This window comes from Aedes aegypti, chromosome 1 (assembly GCF_002204515.2).
Source record: "Aedes aegypti strain LVP_AGWG chromosome 1, AaegL5.0 Primary Assembly, whole genome shotgun sequence".
Classification (NCBI taxonomy): Eukaryota; Metazoa; Arthropoda; class Insecta; order Diptera; family Culicidae; genus Aedes; species Aedes aegypti.
Genome location: NC_035107.1, coordinates 213,485,743 through 213,505,942, shown reverse-complemented (window position 1 = coordinate 213,505,942; position 20,200 = coordinate 213,485,743). Strand labels below are relative to the sequence as shown.

General features: G+C 43.0%; 1 protein-coding gene across 5 annotated transcripts in view; it reads left to right on the top strand.

Annotated features, from left to right (window-relative positions):
• Positions 1–20,200, top strand: part of LOC5576283 (baculoviral IAP repeat-containing protein 6) — a 104,157-nt gene that overhangs the window by 48,203 nt on the left and 35,754 nt on the right. For 4 of the 5 annotated variants that reach the window (XM_021857498.1, XM_021857495.1, XM_021857496.1 and 1 more), the window contains exons 4-7: positions 1,516–3,998; positions 15,373–15,599; positions 15,657–15,878; positions 16,275–16,478. In XM_021857498.1, coding sequence (XP_021713190.1) covers positions 1,516–3,998; positions 15,373–15,599; positions 15,657–15,878; positions 16,275–16,478 — 3,136 coding nt within the window. The remainder of the gene's footprint in view (positions 1–1,515; positions 3,999–15,372; positions 15,600–15,656; positions 15,879–16,274; positions 16,479–20,200) is intronic. The other variant, XM_021857500.1, reaches the window with a different exon arrangement.

Sequence of the window (20,200 nt, the reverse complement as noted above, 5' to 3'; positions counted from 1 at the left end):
CAGAATAATCCCCGACAGAAACCCCTCATAATTTTAAAGTTTTGCCGGAATACTTCGTGCTAATTATAACTAGAATTCTTCATCAATATCCATTTCTTCCGGTACTTAAATGTCGAAAGTTTTGTTCTTCCTCAATACGATTGTTGTCCAAAAATGGTATTGTACAGTTAATTAATGAACAATTTGTAGGCAATTCCCGCCTAAGGAATATTGCTGTTATAAGATTTTGACGTTTCGACGAAACACGTGTCAAATGTACAAATTGAAATTGAAACTGCGAAAAGAAACCACGTGCTCCGGTGGGAATCAAACCCACGACTCCCTATTCGCTAGATGGGCGCTTCAACCTACAAGTTGCTGAGACGGACTGGAAACCGTTCGCTCATGCTTCCATTCTTCCATCATTATAGCACGCCTTTCCTTACGCCTGATTAATAGGCAATGGCAATTTGCTAACCGCAAGCAAGCCTCTCTGCCATAGAATTACCTTTCCCCTATACCACTTTCCAGCATAAACTGGTGTAGATGCATGGGTATATCCAGTTAACTGTATTCAAATTTTAAATACAACATCAATTACTTCCCCTTCCCCTCATTGATCTGCATTCTGAAGTGGCAGACCCCTTCTTCTTCTTCTTCTTTCTGGCGTTACGTCCCCACTGGGACAGAGCCTGCTTCTCATCTTAGTGTTCTTATGAGCACTTCCACAGTTAGAGCTTACTATGCCAATGACCATTTTTGCATGTGTATATCGTGTGGCAGGTACGAAGATACTCTATGCCCTGGGAAGTCGAGAAAATTTCCAACCCGAAAAGATCCTCGACCGGTGGGATTCGAACCCACGACCCTCAGCTTGGTCTTGCTGAATAGCTGCGCGTTTACCGCTACGGCTATCTGGGCCCCTAAGTGGCAGACCCCATTGTTGCCCAAAAATAGAAAATCACTAACATGTATACACTGAAGATGTCTAGTAGTACCGAGCAGTCATCTGGTTGGTTCCTAATGTGAGAGCTTCTGTTCTGGTGATACTGGAGTAGCAACCACGAGCGGCCAATCAAACTCAAGCTGATTGAAAATTACTTGCGCCACTTCTTTGACATTTTTGATGGTTTGAAAAATTCTAAGATGGACTATTTTGAACTTTCTTAACGTTCAACGCTCCGTCATCGTAATCATCGTCATCATCGAAACTTCAAAAGCAGTTTTTATGTTCAAAACTAAAAATTATTCGATGAAAATATGTTCATTGTGTTTCGTTTCGAGAATAGAATACAGTGAACAAATTTTCCTGTAAATTTTCTTGATTTTAAACGAAAAAACTGCTTTTGAAAATTTCGAAATCAATGATGGATCCTGCTACCTTAATTAAAAACTCTAAGTCAAGATTTTTGCGATTCCTCCTAGGGATTGTCATAACAATTGGTACCGTAGAAATCGATCCCTGTTCTTAGTTTTAAAAGACTCTTTTTTATAATAAAACCGTGACCAATGACGCTTGTTTTTTTTTCGTTCCAGTGGGAAACGATCTGTTTGGAGCTGTCCCATTCGTCGCTCCGGATGGTAGCTGGCGAAATGGTGATGCAGCTGAAGCGACTCGATCGCCACATCCCAGCGCTAGCGATCGCCTCCGCCATCAATGAACGGCTGACGGATTTACTGGAAGGCGCACGTGTCACGGAACCATCCGCCCTGAATCGTTTCTACATGTTCTCGGAAGCGACCCGGCGGCAAACGTTTGAGGGTTGGCCTCACATGGACTACAAGTGGGTTCTGCCGGATCAAATGGCCCAGGCCGGGTTCTATCACTATCCGGGGGACAATGGGAACGACGACCGGGCGATGTGTTTTACGTGCAATGTGTGCTTGGTTTGCTGGGAGAAAACCGACGAACCGTGGAGCGAACACGAACGCCACTCTCCGGAGTGTCCCTTCGTGAAGGGAGAATTCACCCAAAATGTACCGCTGTCGGTAACGTATGCAACGAGTCCAGCGATTGCCACGGATGGATTCTCCATCATATCGGCGGGTGATCGAGGAAATGTGTTCTGCACGGGAAATCCTTCAGCCGATGTGACCGTGTGGAATGTGGAGCGTCAGCTGGTCAAGGTTCACGACTTCAAGGTAAAACTGCATCCGGACATCCTCACGACTACAAGCATCAGTCGAAGCGCAGTTGTGAACAGCATCGAACTTACGGCTCTCTCCACGTATTATATGAAACATGCAGGACTTGTTAGCAAATCGAAAGTGGCATCACTATCTTTGAAACCTAAAATGCTGGGATCGAAAATTGTTTGTGGAATTCGGGTTAGTAGCACTGAAACGGTGGATGGTAAGGACGAAACGGGAACCACACTGCTGTTGATTGTCTACAATGTGGAAGAGTCAACGTCGTGTGACGAAGGTGGGAATAAGCAGCTGAACCAAGCCTCCAATGTGTCTGTCATTCCACCAACGAAGAAATCCTCACTTAGCACCATTGACGAAAAGTACGAAGAAGATATTATGAAGTTCTTTTCCGGAAACACGGAGTCCCAGCTGTTGGAATCGATTGATAAACTTATCCATTTAGAAACGTTGAAGAAAGACGATCCTTCACTGTGCCAGCAGTTCGGTGCAAAGCTGGATGACACGTTGCGAAAACTGATCGAAGCTTCCGGTTCCCCTTCGGTGGGTTCTGTTGACAAACCGGCATCGGATGATTCCCCATCTTCGCCCACGGGACACATGGAGGTTGTCAAAGGACCCACCTGCATTTCACTTCCACCACCACCCCCGTCTGCCGCTGGTTCCAACAGTGGTTCATCAACGCAGCTGTCCTCTGTAAAGTCCTCGCAACCGGATAGCGTCACCAGTATCAGCACCATGGGCAGCAGCAGCAGTCCAAACACAAACGTAACATCCGCCCTGTCGACGGCCACCAGCAGCGTTTCGTCCGGCAATTGTGACATCAACTGTATTCCGCTGCAGTACATCGAGATTCCCGCCGAGTGGCACGATAACTATCGCATCGCCGAAGTGATTCCCTCGAGTGACAACAAGTACCTGCTGGTGGTTCTGCGGCTAATACCGAAAGCGACTGCTGACGAAAAAGAATCGACCAAAGACGATGAAAAGGAAGTGGTCGAAAAGAAAGACGAGGGAGAGAAAGAGGAACATGAAGAGGAAATCCCGGAGGAGATTGAAGAAGCAGACTGGAAAACTGTTTTACTGTTGTACTTCCTGACTGAAGATGGCTTGATAAAAGCTGGCGATCCAGTGGTAAAACAGTTATCCGACGAAGAAAGTCCGGTTGAAATCGTTATGCTACCGAAATGTGACAGCAGTGGACGAAGCTTCGGTGGCCCGGACACCGAAAACGGCATCTTTGTAATGACTTGCGAGGACGGAAAATTGCGAATATTTTCGCTGAAGACTTTGAACATAGTATCGGAAGCTAGTGTAAAAGACGACCACTTTGTATCGGCGACCTACTGTAAAAGTTTGGAACGCTTGTGTGGTTGCACCGCCAAAGGTTGTCTACATTTCTACTCTTTCTACGACTTGGACGCGGACTCAAGCGACGAACGAGACGACGACGTGACGTGCGTGATTGGTAATGGTAGCAAGGCAGCTGCTGGAGCGGATCGGTCACAATACGCTGAAGTGGATGGCGCTGCCTCTAGCGCAGCTGCCAATCTACTGAAATACGACGCAACACCCTCGACTTCGTCTTCGCCTCCGCAGATGCCATCCGCGGTGGCATCGGGAGCCAGTGTCACCGGTGAGAACCATCTGGCCGATGCGCTCCTGGCTTACAAGCCAGAGCTGTCCCTACCGACCCTAAAGGTGCTATATTCGCTGACACTGTTCAACGAAATGTTGACTCCATACTCGGCCGAAGTTCCCGGCTGTTGGAGCGAGCTGGAACAGGCGCAGAAACAGCGACGGCATCCGCAACATCTTCGACCCGGGGACGACACCCATCTGACCAAGACGTGGCGGCTGCATAACGATGCGTAAGTATTAATTGTGGTGTGGCCATCGAAACGGGAAAAGCGGGATCTTCCGGCATTCCTTTTTTAGATTTGTCCATGAAAAGCTGCTGGAATTCTTCGAGTTGTTTCTCCAGATTGTTTTTTTTTTCTTGCATACTCCCAAGGACTTCTCCAGGGGTCATTCCAAAAATTCCTCTTACGGTTCTTTACCAGTTTTCGGAGAAATCGATGTAGGAATCCTTCCAGCGATTTTTCATGAGATTTTTATTTTTTTTATAATTTCCTTTAGGAAAACCTTGAGCACGTCTACGCTATATATTCGTAGAGGCTATCCTAGCAGTTCCTCCAGAGTGATAAACCTTATTATTCATCGATTTCCCCAGTTGTTACTCTAGGAAATCTTCCAAAAAATCCTACAAAAGTTCTTCCAAGGAACTCATTTAAGGATTTTTCCAGAAAACCACAAGAACTTCTCTAGGAGTTCCTACGCTGATTTTTCCAGTAATTCATCCAGTGATTTTCATATCGATTTTCTCAAAAACTACTCCGAGATTTATTGCAAGATTTCTTTTACGAACTGTTCCGAGAATTCCTATTTGGGATTCCTCATGAAGCTCCTCCAAAAAATTATCTGGGAATGTCTACAGTATTTCATCCTGCATTCAGCAGTCCTTACAAATATTTCTCGAGTAATTTAAGAAATTTGTTAAGTGACGTAGGTAATTTGATTTTTTTCAAGCAATTTCTTCAAAAAATTACTCCAATATTTTTTTGAACAAATACCTTGACACAGAAACGTCAGTGAGAGAATAGGAACCCGAACAATTGGCAAAGATCAGAGCGACGGAAACGGACTAGCGATTGGAAACTCGGTACGTGGAACTGCAGATCTCTCCGGAAGCACACGCATACTCTCCGAAGTACTGAAGGTCCGTGGTTTCTGAATTGTAGCGTTGCAGGAGGTGTGTTGGACAGGAGCAATGGTTCGAACGTTTAGAGGTAACCATACCATCTACCAGAGCTGCGGCAACACACGTGAGCTGCGAACAGCTTTTATAGTGATTGATGATATGCAAAGGCGCGTGATCGGGTGGTGGCCGATCAATGGAAGAATGTGCACGATGAGAATTAAAAGCCGATTCTTTGACTTCAGCACAAACAACGTGCATAGCCCATACTTTGGAAGCACTGATGATGACAAGTAAGCGTTTTACGCGCAGCTCGAACGCGAATAAGACCGTTGCCCAAGCCACGACGGGAAGATCATCATCTGTGTATATTCCGTCGAGTTCAACTCAGTGTCAGACTGCTCTGGATGAACTATTCGATCAGCTAGAAGGTCCTATTTTGCTGCTGGGAGATTTCAACGCTCACCACATCGCATGGGGATCGCACCAATCAAGCGCGCTTGGGCGAATCATTGCTGAAACAACGTTGACAAAGCAAGTGGTTATCCTGAATGACAGATCAGCAACTCCGGGCAACACTTCGGCGATCGATGTGATCATCTGCTCAGATAGCCAGGCTTGGAGGTTCACCTGGCGGACCTTATCAGACACGCACGGCAGCGATCACTTCCCGATTGCAGTGTCCATACTCGGGTGGTCATGTTAGCAAACAACGCGACGAAAATGGTTCTACGAGCAAGCTGACTGGCCGTTATTACAGCAGAAACTATTCGCCCAGAGATCGAATGGGATGTAGGAAGATTAACCGAAAAAAATATTGCAGCAGCGACTAAGTCCAAATAACACTACGGATTGCCTGTTCCGGTGGTATAAGTCCATCATACAGGTGGCCCCTAATTCATGGTGTCATGCGGCTAAAAGCATACCGTGCCTAGGAATGAATGGTTAGGGGGGTCAAAAGAAACCTAACCGTGAACGGTGCCTGTGGAGTACCAGGGCACCCTCCACAGTATTATGCCCTTACTGTGCTACCCGGAGCAATGGCGCAGTTGACCTTGTACTTCTCCGAAATAATCGGCTACTCATATTTAGCCTCAAATCAGAGGCTTGATACGAGTGGGAGCATGTTAATGTAATATGAATCGAATCAAAATTATCCAGGTGAACCTTCATCATGCAAAGGGCGCATCAGCAGTGCTCAGCAGAAGGTTCACCAAAGAAAATATCAATGTGGGACTAATTCAAGAGCCCTGGGTAAATAATGGAAGGGTACTTGGTTGCCCTTCGAGCAGTTGTAGAGTTTTGTACGACGAAACTCAGTCCAAACCACGGACGGCTATTCTTGTAAATAGGGACACAAAATTTGTCCCAATCACAGAATTTATCCGTAGAGACATTGTTGCGATCAAAGTAGAGGTGCCAACTATCCGTGGGAAAACGGAGGTATGTATTGCTTCTGCTTACTTTCCTGGAGATGTTGAAGATGTGCCTCCATGCTCTGTCGTTCATTTTGTCAACTACTGTAAGAAAATTAATGCCCAATTTATAATAGGGTGCGATGCAAATGCCCATCATACAATTTGGAGCAGCACCGATATTAATAAAAGAGGAGAAGATCTTTTAAACTACATGTCGTCTAACAACATAGACATATGTAATAGAGGTGATTCTCCTACTTTTGTAAACTCTATCCGACAAGAGGTTCTTGATCTCACGATCTGTAGCGACTTGTTATCGGAGAAGATTGTGAACTGGCATGTTTCTGATGAAGAATCATTGTCAGATCATAAACAAATCCGGTTCGATTTTAAAGCTGGATCAGAAATAACAGAAAGCTATAGAAACCCGAAGAAAACCAATTGGGATCTCTATCGTTTTCATTTAACGAATAAGAATTCGTATAACGGTGAACAGTTCACGACTGTTTCACAACTGGAAAATGCCTCTGATGGGATCATTGACCAAATGGTCTCATCTTATCATGCTAGCTGTCCTATTCAACAAAGGTCATCTAACAGGGATGTGCCTTGGTGGAATGACAAGCTGGCAGGATTGAGGAAGAAATCCAGGCGGTTGTTCAATAGAGCAAAGATCACTTTAGATTGGGTTGAATACAAAAAAGCCCTAACAGAATACAACAGAGAACTAAGGCACGCCAAACGTAAGGACTGGAGACGGGTATGTGAAACCATCAACAACGCTCCTGCAGCTGCAAGGCTGCACAAAGTCCTTTCAAAAGACCATTCAAATGGTCTAGGTTGCCTTAAAAAAGAAGACGGCAGTTATACTGTTGACTCTTCTGAAACACTGGAAGTAATGATGAGAACTCATTTCCCTGAATCGATCCCATATTCAGATGAAGAACAGGTCTCAGATGAGGCAAGACATGTATGGTCGATAAACGCCTATCAGAAAGCTTGTGAAATCTTCACGCCTTCGAGGGTCGAATGGGCATTGAGTTCTTTTCAGCCTTTCAAATCTGCCGGGAAAGATGATATTTTCCCAGCCTTACTGCAACAAGGAAAAGAGACGCTTTGTCCGCTCTTAACCGAAATATTCAAAGCAAGTGTTGCGCTTTCATATATTCCAAAAGCGTGGCAAAAGGTTCGAGTTGTCTTCATTCCAAAAGCTGGAAGAAAGGATAAAACAACTCCCAAAGCCTTTAGACCTATAAGCCTTTCCTCTGTTCTTTTAAAGACAATGGAAAAAATAATTGATGACTTCATCAAGTCAACAAGTTTAACCCTCTAATACCCAATCCCGCCTTTAGACGGGGTACACTTTGGAATTTTGTGTATTTTTTCATAGCTCGGAAATTAAAATGATTTTATTTTTGGCTTAAACCTTAACTCATAACACGCATATAAGAAAAGTTTTTTATGATTTTTGAAACTTATTTGTATTATTAAAAATTGTTTGAAAAATTGTATTCTTATATAACCTACAAATGCCTGGGATTCATTTAACGTGTATTATAAAAAATCGTACCTTTTATATTTTTCTACGATCAACCTATCACAGAAGAAGAGCCTGATGGTATTGAAATGATTTCAAATCTGTTTTTCCGTTATTTACAAGGAAAATAAAAAATGTTCCAGAAAAATATTTAAAAAATCATATTTTCAAAAGTATAGTAAAAACTCAAATTTTTATTATTGTCAAAAATCAGTATCCAGAAGAGGCTTCAAGGAAAAAATTTAAAGGATAGGGATGTTCAAAAATAAAAATAATAAAAATCAAAAACCAAAATTCATAAATTTGCGAAGAAAAATAAATCATTGCCCAAACCGTGTTTAGAACGATTTTAGATAACGAAAAATAATATTTAGATCGAAAACAAAAATTTGGGTATTAGAGGGTTAATAGAAATGCCTCTTTGTAAATACCAATTTGCGTATCAACCAGGTAAATCTACCATTACGGCGCTGCAGTCGCTGGTAAATAAAATCGAGAAATCTCTTGAAGCCAAAGAAATAGCCGTGGTTGCTTTTCTCGATATTGAAGGAGCATTCGATAATGCATCCTATAGCTCTATGACTTCAGCCATGGAAGCAAGGGGCTTGGATAAAAGTGTTATCGAATGGGTTATGACCATGCTCAAGGGTCGCACAATTTCTGCTGATCTAGGAGGTGCGCAAATATCTATAAGATCTACGAAGGGATGTCCTCAAGGAGGAGTGTTATCGCCCTTACTGTGGTCTCTTGTAGTAGACGAACTCCTTAGAAATTTAATAGATCAAGGTTTTGAGGTAATAGGATATGCCGACGATGTGGCCATCTTAGTTCGTGGAAAGTTTGATAACACGATTTCCGATCGGTTGCAAACTGCGTTAAACATTACTCTCAAATGGTGTAGGAAAGAGGGGTTAAACGTAAACCCTTCAAAAACTACTATCGTGCCTTTTATCAGAAGGAAAAAGGTAAAGCTTATACAGCCTTCTTTGAATGGAGTTCAAATTCAATTTTCGGAAGAAGTTAAACACCTTGGTGTTACTTTGGATAAGAAATTGAACTGGAACTCTCATCTGAGCAAGGTCATAAGTAAGGGTACTAATGCCCTATGGGTCTGCAATAAAGCCCTAGGAAAAACTTGGGGACTGCGACCTAATATAGTAAACTGGATTTATTCAGCAATAGTCCGACCAAAAATTAGTTATGCTTCACTGGTATGGTGGCCCAAGACAAATGAGGTAACCGCTCAGAAGAAGCTGGCTAAGTTGCAGAGACTTGCTTGTATATCAATGACAGGGGCAATGAAAAGTACACCATCGGTTGCCTTGGATGCCCTTCTTAATATACTGCCTTTGCATCAATTCATTAAACTGCAAGCTGCAAAAAATGCCTTGCAGTTTATTCATTATAATAAAATACTAGATGGTGATTTGATTGGTCACATGAAAATCATCAAGGAATTCAATTTGAATTCAGATAACAAAACAATTGAAGATTGGATGACAACGAAGACCAACTATGATGTTCCCTTTAAAGTGGTTAAACCAAGCCGCTATACTTGGGATTCTGGTGGGCCAAGTTTACGTGCAGGTTCTATTGTGTTTTATACCGACGGGTCAAAGATGGGCGACAATACCGGAGCTGGAGTTTTCGGTCCTGGTATCAGCAAGGTAATCGCTATGGGGCGCAGTCCCACCGTGTTCCAAGCTGAAATACAAGCCATCATTGACTTACAAATGTTTGTCTCAAAAGAAACTATAGGTTTGCAAAGATCTGTATTTTCTCAAACAGTCAAGCAGCTTTGAATGCTCTAAAGGCATTCACATGTAGATCAAAGTTAGTGTGGGAATGCATTCTTTCTTTGAAGCAATTGGCCTGTAGGAACGAAGTTACATTGTACTGGGTGCCCGGCCATTGTGGAATTGAGGGGAATGAAATCGCCGACAATCTAGCAAGACAGGGTGCAGCTTCGAGCTTTGTCGGCCCTGAACCGTTCTGTGGTATTCCTGAGTGCTCTCTCAGGATGAAACTGAAAAATTGGGAAATGTCCATGGTAGAATCCAATTGGAACGCCACGGATACATCCAAGCAAGCGAAAAGATTCATAAAACCCAGTCTAGCTAAAGCCCGGGCTATACTGAATCTTAAGGTGAAGATGAATCGAGGCCAAAATTTAAATTTTCAAGAGCACAAATCTGGAGAACCGAACACCCGTTTGAGCTGAAAACTTAATCGATTGATCATCACCAGCCTGTGACCAATCGATTAAGTTTTCAGCTCAAACGGATGTTTGGTTCTCCAGATTTGTGCTCCTGAAAATTTGAGGTTTGGCTTCGATTCATCTTCACCTTAATAAAGGAAATCTTAGGGTAATAACTGGCCTGATGACCGGTCACTGCCCAAGTAGGTATCATCTTAAAAATATAGGAAAAATACGATCCTCTGAGTGTCGTTTTTGTCAAGCTGAAGACGAAACTGCTGAGCATTTACTCTGCAACTGCGGAGCATTGCTTAATCAAAGAACGTTAACATTTGGAAAAGGGTTATTAGAGCCCTTGGAAATTTGGCAAGGTAGTCCTAATAGGGTAATAGACTTTATAAAACGAGTTGTGCCCAGTTGGGACAGTGTGACACATCAACCAATGTCTATCACATCTCAATTGTGAAAGGATATTTGATGAGCACCAAATAAAATATGGGTCATACCACAATATTCCTAAATAATGGAAGCAGTGGTTTAAAAGGCTCTACAGATGAGGAAAAAAAAAAAAGAAAAAAAGTCCATCCCGCGAACTAGTGGCCGAATCGGACTAAAAGCGGTACCGTGGTGGTGCCCCGAGGTAAAAGCGGCAATTCGTCGGCGAAGAAAGTGTCTTCGGTCGCTCCGACGTCTACAACAGATCAACCCGGAAATCGGCAGTGACGCTCAGTTGTTCTCAACCGGCCAAATGGATGCACGGACAACCCCGAATAAGAAGCGGAAGAACTGGCGACGTATTACGGCGAAAGATCGGCGACGTCTAGCAACCCTCCATCGTTTCAGATGGCGAAAATGGCAGCTGAGATGTTTCGTTTGATACCGGCGACGCGTACAACGTTGATATTACCCTAGCCGAACTTCTATGGGCTCTCGACAAAGGATTACATCAAAAACTGCATACCGCCGTGAAGGCTGTCTGTACATGGGCGAAGAGTGTTGGGTTCGCAATGTCTGCGGCAAAGTCGCATATTTTCTACTGCAGCCCGAATGCTCCATCCCAAAACCCAACCGGCTGAGGTATCTGGGTATCACTCTGGATCGTACGTTGACATTCAAGCCCCCCATTGCAAGATTGCAAAGAAAGCATGTGAGTCACGTCTACGAATACTCCAGATGAACGGAGTCAATTTACCCCGAGGCAATCGGACAAGTCTGCTGCAAGTCGGATCGGTTTTAGTAACTGCAAAGCTGACGTACGGAGTCGGATTGGTGAGCCGAGGAGGACCAGCAGCTTTGCGCCCCGGCATGTAATAAAATGGTTCGGTTTGCTTCCGGAGCGTTTGTCACTAGCCCGATAAATTTGATCATGGCCGAAGCGGGCACCCTACCATTTGAACTGCTTCAGTGCGTAGCGAGGACAGCCATCCGTATTCTTTCGAAGAACCGCCATAACAACACTCTCCCTTTGATTCGGCGCGTGAAGAGGATCCGGGGATCCGCCATAGAAACTCAGTCCAGTCGTCCAATATTTATTATCGACACGCTTCCACAACTCGAGCGCCGTCTACACGGACGGTTCCAAGCGCGATGACACGGTAGGGGCCGCCTTCTTCAATATTGGTCTTGCCGGGACTGTAAGTCTACCAAAAGAATGCAGCGTTTTCTCTGCAGAGGCATTTGCGATAAAGAAGGTGGTTTCAATCCCCAACATAAGAAACGAGATGGTAATTCTTACGGATTCGGCCAGTTGCCTGCAGGCCCTAGAGGCAGGATATTCCAAGCACCTGTGGATTTAGGAGATTGAACAGGTGGTACGAAACAACAATGCTCGTTTCTGTTGGATTCCCGGACATTACAGCAACCGACCGTCGTTACTCCTATCCCCGCCGAAAATGCTCTGCGAGCGACGATACTATACGGCGCTGGTAGGATACTCAATAGTACGCAATGAGAGACACGATGTTGAGAGAGTTTAAACACGATACGCAGAAGTGCGGCAGTGCGGCCGACCAACGAGTGCTAACGAGGCTAAGAATCGATCACACGCCACTAACTCATACTTTTTTTTTACTGAAGAAGGAGTTCCCGCCCATCTGCGAGTGTTGCGGAACCGTAACTGATGTGCGACACCTTATTTTGCACGAACAGGAAAGACAAAGAAACGCCATCGAATCGTTTAGCCTGACAGCAGTATTGGATAACAGTAATGAAAATAACAAAACAACATATTTACCTACACGATACAAGTTTGTATGCAAAACTGTGATCGCAATAAATTGTAAAAAGTCAAAGAGTAAAGTTAAAGTTGTCTTTCTGACACGAATGCACCCTTCTGATGTAAAGTGTCACTAATAAACAAAAAAACAATCATGAGGTTTTGAGCCCTCAGGTTGGCCAGGATGAGTTCAGCGCCCACCGACTGACACACGAGAACGGTCTACGATTGATAAATTTCGCCGCCTCGAACAATATGGCCATTCGTAGCACATATTTCCAGCACAGTCTCCCATATCGGTACACCTGGAGATCACCTCAGCAGACAGGATCGTGACGTTTTGATCAATGGACGGCACTTCTCCATCTAACATTGATTCCGACCACTACCTGGTAATGGTGAAACTGCGCACAAAACTATCCGTCATCAACGATGTACGTTACCGACGCCCGCCTCGGTACAATCTAGCACAAATGAAAAACCCGATTTCATCAATGCGCGTACGCGCAGCATCTTGATAGGGCCCCTCTTGAGGACTGTTGGAAGACAGTCAAAGCAGCCATTAACGATGCTGTCGAAAGCATTGTCGGATACGTGGAACGAAGTTCATGAAACGATTGGTTCGACAAGGAGTGCCAGCATGTTTTGGAAGAGAAGAAGAATGCTGCATGCTACGCGGCAAAACGTTGAAAAAATGTTTAACGATACAGACTGAAGCGGAAACAGCAAAAACCGCCTATTCCGGGACAAATAGCGCCGCCTGGAGGAGATGGAGCAGCTGTACCGTTCTCAAAAAACGCGAAAGTTCTATCAGAAGCTCAACGCATCCCGCAAAGGCTTCGTGCCGCGAGCTGAAATGTGCCGGGATAAGGATGGGAGCATCTTGTTGGACGGACGCGAGGAGATCAAAACCAGCACTACGATGAACATCTGAATAGCGCAGAGAACACAGGCACAGAAGGTCAGAACAGTGAAGGTGATGGCTACGTCAGCACAGCAGACAGTAGAAACCAACCAACTCCCACGTTGGGTGAAGTTAAGGATGTCATTTAACAGCTCAAGAACAACTAGGCCGCTGGCAAGGATGGTATCGGAGTCGAACTCATCAAGATGGGCCCGGAGAGGTTGCCCGCTTACCTGCATAAGCTGAAAGTCAGAATCTGGGAAACGAAACAACTATCGGAGGAGTGGCAGGGCGATGGACTTTCGTACCAGCTGTTCAATATTGCGCGTGAAGTTGTCCTGCGGAGAGCCGAACTTAACAGTCGAGGCACGATTTTCATTGGTAAACAAATTGAAATGGTGGCAGATTTGTTCACCCACCTGAATCGAGACGCAACAGGAGTCGGGATGATTGTGAATGCTTCAAAAACAAAGTACAGGATGGTGTGAGGAACTGAGAACGACAAGGCCCGCCTAGGAAGCAGTGTCACGATAGACGGGAATACCTTCGAGATGGTGGACAAGTTCGTCAACATCGGATCCTTGTTGACGGCTGACAACACGATAGTAGAAATGCGTAGCATTGAAATGCGTGTGGAAGTCATGCCTATTATAGGCTCCAGAAGAAACTGCGGTCAAAAAAGACGCTCTCCCGCAGCAAATGCACGATGTACAAAATGCTCATAAGACCGGTAGTCCTCTACGGGCATGAAACGTGGACGATGTTCGAGGATGACTAGCAAGTTCTTGGAGTTTTCGAACGCCGGGTGCTTATAACGATCTTCGGTGTGCAGGAGAACGGTGTGTGGCGTCGAGCTAGGTTGATTGACCAAGTGCACCAGGACCTGGAGAGCGTGGGTCGCAGTCGAGGATAGAGAGAAGCGGCCATGAACCGAATGAGTTGGCGAGGTTTTATTAAGTTAATTGATGTAGAACCAAATAAATAAACCTTGACTATTCCTGCATAAATTTTTCAAGGGATTAAAAAAATAAATCTTGAAATGAATCTCTGTAGTTATTCCTGGTTCTTAAACGGAAATGTTGGATGTAATCCTGGTAAAATCAATACAAGGATCACTGGATGAATTCCTGGAGGACTTCAGAACTTTGAGAAAATTCCGTAAGAATAGTTGTAGGCAATTCCCTAACCTCAAATCTACCTGGTCAACGAATAAAAATGATTGATGTCTGGTGTAAATGTGCCTCTATCAAGTAGTAGTATGAATGACGATTCAAATCATTTATAGAATGTGTTGTGTTCTAGATATGCTGAAAATGTTTTTTGCAGTCGTTAACCAGGTGAAAAGTGAGGTTATCAGATGCCACTGACTGGTTTTTGGAATTCCTTGGAAGACACTAAAAACAACACTAAATGAACTCCTGAACTAATCTTCTTAGTGATATCTGAGTAATCTTTGATACCTTAGGAATACCTTCAAGCAGTGGCGATTCCCTAACCTCAAATCTACCAGTTCCACGAATAGAAATTCTTGAATTTCAGCAACAGATTTGCATGTAATGAGTATAGTGATTTGTTAGAAAGGACGATTTCAATAATTACCTGTTTGATTTATAATCTAAATTTGCCGAAATAGTCATTTTTAGGGTTGTAGAACAGGTAGAAAGTGAGGTTACGAGTCGCCACTGCCTTCAAGAATAAAATTCTTGGAGAAAATCATGAAAAAAATACACACAGCAATATGAGCAGTTAATGTTAGGAGGAACTCAATATACGACAGCGGAAAGTTTGATCGCATGCTGTGAGAATTTTTTATGAATACTCTCTATCCTCTGATTTCTTTTTGGTTTCTTTTCGTTTTATTCTAACATTAAGTCTTTAAGTTTCCTATAGTCGCTACCAGTCTTGGAAGTATATATAGCCAAATCTGATCATGTCAAAATTCTAGATTGATATAAGGTTTCCAAATGTGTTATTCATGAAGTGTTAACGTAGCTATTTGGCTATGGAGAAAGTATATGTAAAACCGGTAGAAATATTACATCCTGCACAATTCTGCTGCTTTGTCCCGAAAATGTTAAGCACCGAGACAACAATCCATAATTATACCGGGAAGAAAGTGGGAATTTCAAAAAACAGGAATTCGGTGGCCACTCCGCATATTAGCTAGGCGCTGCAAGCGTGTTTGCCAAACTAACAATCAATTTCCTTTTGCACAGCACCACCTGGGACGAACATCTCATCGAGCTGAACTTGCCAAAGTGTACTTCGTTGGGGCATATCGATTTCAAGTTTTCCCTTTATCAACCCTGCACGAACCCACCGGCCATTCAAGTCACGCTTCTGAAGCAAAAGTCCATCGGACTTTGCTCCCGACGCAAAACCCAGTCCATCAATCGCGTGGATGAATCAATCAACTTCAATATCGGATCCAGCGATGGAAAAAGTGAGTACCACAATTTTGATAAGTTTCTTTTTCTGACTGAGACGTTATGTTTTTCAGATTTCATCGAAAATCCTGTCCTGAGCGAAGAGTACCTCCAGGCGAGGAATGCGGAGATTCTGGTTGGTCCGATCGAGCTGGCAGCTTGTATGGATCTCAGTGAGCAGGCCGGTTCTGTGACACTTACCAGTCCAAAGTTGCTCAAATCCAAGGGTCGAAATTATTTGCTCCACATCAAAACGATGACTGACCTGTCGAAGGATGGACAAGCGAAAACGAGGGGTAAGCTAAATTGATTTTCTACCGACAATTGTTCACATCATCCCCTATAACGGAGTCGGTGCTTGCAAATCGCATTTCTCTCACACATCTTCCCTAATTCGCCCAAAACTGCATCTCCCTGGCTATGTGTGTTCACCATTCGCGGTTGTCACGCTTAAGCATAGAATGTTCCTTTTTATCGCACTGGTCTCCTCATCCCGAATCGAATAATCATTCCTCCTCATCTGCCCCGATCCCGATCATCCCAAAAACCGAACCACCGAAGAAGCTAATCGGCCCGCCTCGGGCCTACTTCCTTTTGTGTCTTCTCTTCTTTTTATACATCGTATCCTCTCTCTCTTCGGTGACGCGCACTATCGGTTGACGGCCGCATCCCACAAACACACACATCGCTAGTTCCAGTGCGTAAGAAGGGCATAACCAGTATCCTGCTAACATCATTCGCAAATGTTTTGCAACCAAATCACAATACTGCCTCGACCAACAACCACGCGATGGCCGGGGCCGGCGGATCAACGGGCAAGGACGGCGTCAGTTTCTTTCCCGACTCCGCCACCGGTCTCAGCAATAACAAGACGCGCAAAAATGACTTTTACATAGGTAACTGAACAGAAATTTGCACTCGGTTCAAGCCCCCCAGGTGTGGACTATCCTTGTTTCCTTTCATGTGGTTCCTTTAAGCTGACATAATGTTTTCTCAAACTTGATTTTTACTAACCGATTGCTTTAAGGGCGCTTCTCAGTTTCGTTCATCGCTTTGTTATGTTGGTTAACCTTACATAAACTATCGTATTGTTATAAATAGCACATTTTTATCATTAGGCACTTGATGAATTGTTTTGCACTTAACTTTGTACTTAGTTTTCTAATGGTGAAGAAGAGTATTGGTGACAATTATTGGAACAAAGTACCATTTTTCAACGAAGAAAAGTTAAAAAAAAAATAAACAGGCTATAAAAGGTGGTGCCTGGAGGACGCAATGTGTAAGGATGAAGATGAGAGCATTTTAGCGAAATGACCTGAGGTCATTGAAAGGTAAAAGTAACACTACAGCGAACATCTGAATAGCGCTGAAGGCACAAACACGTACACTCAGCCAAATGGACTATCGATAAACATAGGAACTCCTTATGGAAATTCGCCACAAGGAATCGGGTTGAAATTCATAAATTTGCCTTATGAAACCGAAATTTGAAAACAAAAATAGTTTTCGCGGCAACCTGGAATTGAACCAAAGACCTTGCGATCGATAGGCTCGTGCGTACACCCCGCGCCTATCGACGCCTGGGTGTGGAGTGATGCTAAAACGATACATAAAGCGTTCGTATTGCGATAATCGTTCCATCTTTCATAAGGCAAAATGCATGAATTTCGATAGTCCAGTTCTCTGCGTGTAGGTATACTTCGAAATGTTGGACAATAGTACTAACCAGCTCCCACTTTGAGAGAAGTTAGGGATACCCTTCAACAGCTCAGGAACAACAAAGCAGCTGAAAATGATGGTATCGGAGCGGAACTCATCAAGATGAGCCCGGACAAGTTGATCGCTTGTCTACATGCGCTGATAGTATAAATCTGACAGACAGAAAAGTTAGGGTACAAAGCAACGCCATGCTGAAGGTGTCTGGGTTCGATTCCCGGTCGGTCCAGGATCTTTTCGGATAATGGAAATTTCCTTGACTTCCCTGGGCATAGAGTAATATCGTACCAGCCACATGATATACGAATGCGAAAATGGCAACTTTGGCAAAGAAAGCTCTCAGTTAACATCCCAAGTAACAATGACAACTGAATAACAGCTTTTGCGGCTAAAATGCGATTTATTCAGCCTTTTTTCACCTGTATAAACCGTTATTCAGCTACCAATGTTACCTGGCATATGTGGAAGTGCTCATAAGAACACTAATGTCAGATAAAGGCAGGCTTTGTCCCAGTGTGGACGTAATGTCAAGAAGTAGAAGAAACTTTATAAGAGCAGTGGAAGCAAGCGGTTATATGCTCTGTTCACAAAAAAAAACTATAGATAAGCTGGAATGTGAAAACTATCTAGCTACATATCACTATTCAAAATGACACCTACAAAGTTGTTTCGCAGATCATGTTCCGTCGTCTGCCAGCAATAGCGAATGAATTCGTAAGAAGTTATCAAGCCGGCTTCGTAGACGGAAATAGTAGTTTACGCAACAAGTTGCAGAATGGTGATTTTCACAGCAAGAATTGTACCTTTATTCAACTAGGCTTGCCGAGTTGTATAATTAGATCAAGTGCTGCAAAGTTCAAATTCTGCAACAAGTTGCGTACATTATTTCTTGCTATTTCGTAGAAACCAAAAAGCATATCGCGATACGTTTACCATTGATTTGCTATTTCTGAAAACTGTTGTTATCATACATTACGCAACTCAAATTAGGGTAAGTGTTCCCTTAGTTGTGGGTGTTCCTATAGTTGCGGTAGTGCCGTTTTCACTAATTGTATTACATTAGACACAGAACCGTCACTGCCAATCGACGTATTGGCTTGTTGATACACGGAACAGTTGAAAAGAGCGTTCAAATTGCTTTAAAACTGATGAAATATCACTAAAATTGCTAAAACTTTTCTTGCTTGTACCAATAGTTGCGGTTAAGTGTTTCTATAGTGGAGGATCCCATAAGAAAACAACGAATACCACAACTATAGGAACACAAATTAAAAATATACCGCAACTAAAGGAACAGTGTGCCAATAGTGGAGGTATTATTTTTCACTGACATGCCGTGGATTACTGCGATGAAATCATTTTTCTCATTAAGTCAATGTTCGTTACTTCCCATTACAACATTAACATGTACATTAATTGCGCTTCTTGAATTTAGGCGGTTAAATGAAGTTCCATCGTGCTTAGTACCTCCACTATTGGTACATCTACCCTATTTGGCTATTTTCATAGCCCGTCCGTGGACTATGTATTGCACATCGATATGTTACTGATCTTAGTCTATTCCTAAATAGTTAGCAGTACCTGATTACCGGGTTGCTAGAGGGATGTTTCGGTATACACCAGAGGTGCATTGAAACGCATAGATTCAGAGTCAGAACAAGACTGTTCTTTCATTGGAACATCAGCTCCTTTTATTTAGTGGCTTTCTGTAATACATTAACACAAATAATACAATCATACAATCTTATGCTAATGGCAAAGATGCCTGGGTCGGCGGTGACAATATTTGGCAATAACAATTTGGGTTGAAATATGAGCCTAGCGCATCGTCCAAACGGACGACAACCAACGAGTAAATATGCAGTCAGCATAACATGTAACGCACTCGAGTGCCTTGATGCAAATTGCTTACGCATGTTGGCCATCGCACCCATGCTGACCTGACCTAGTCAATTTGTGACAAAACATTCTGTGTTGTATTTATTGCTTGGCTGATAGATGCTGGAAGGATGTTTTGGGTCGATGCGTGTATAGCACACCTCCCCCCTTTTAGAGAATGATGTAATGAAAGAGAAAGTGTAATGAAATCATTCTTGCGTTTTGCCTTCCCAGATGTCTTTGTTTGAGTTTTACAATATGTTGGTTTTCCTTAAGTTTCTAACACTTTGCCTTAACTAAATACCGTCAAGCTACCATTCACCGTGCATTTAAGAAAAATTTGCACTTCAAAAAATTATATAACTTTTCCAAATAATTTGAAGCGTATTAGAATACCACTACGTAGCGTACAATTATATAATAATTGAGAGAAAAATCTAAAACTAGTGATGCATAACTAAAAATTACTCAAAAATTATGTTTTAAAATCTCATGTTAAGGTCGCCTAGTACCGTTCTATGTCACCATTTACCGTGCACACTAGTGCACCATTCACCGTGCGTATAGATTTCGCCATGATTTAATTTTGTTTCTTGAAAAAACGTTGTTGATGGAGCAACTATGTTGCTCATAGTGAGCAAACTCATTTTTAAGACTGTTCAAATCTTCATTTACAATAAAATCCATAAAAAGTTTTAAAATTGACTAAATAATTATTTTTTCATTAAAATCGTTAAAGGAGGTTTGACTGTATTGTCCAAATCATTCCATATTCACTCAAAAACTAAATATGAAGTAGTTTAATGACGATATAACAATAAATCTAATATTACCGAATAATTTCATGCCTTTTACACTAATGCACGGTAATAGGAACCATACATACTGAGAGGGATCCATTCACCGTGCATTTGGGTTTCGACTGAAACACAATATAAAATTCTAATTTGCATAAACTCTCATTGCTCATACGATGAAAAACATCTTACTAATAGTATCCACAATGAAAACTTGTTGAAATTTT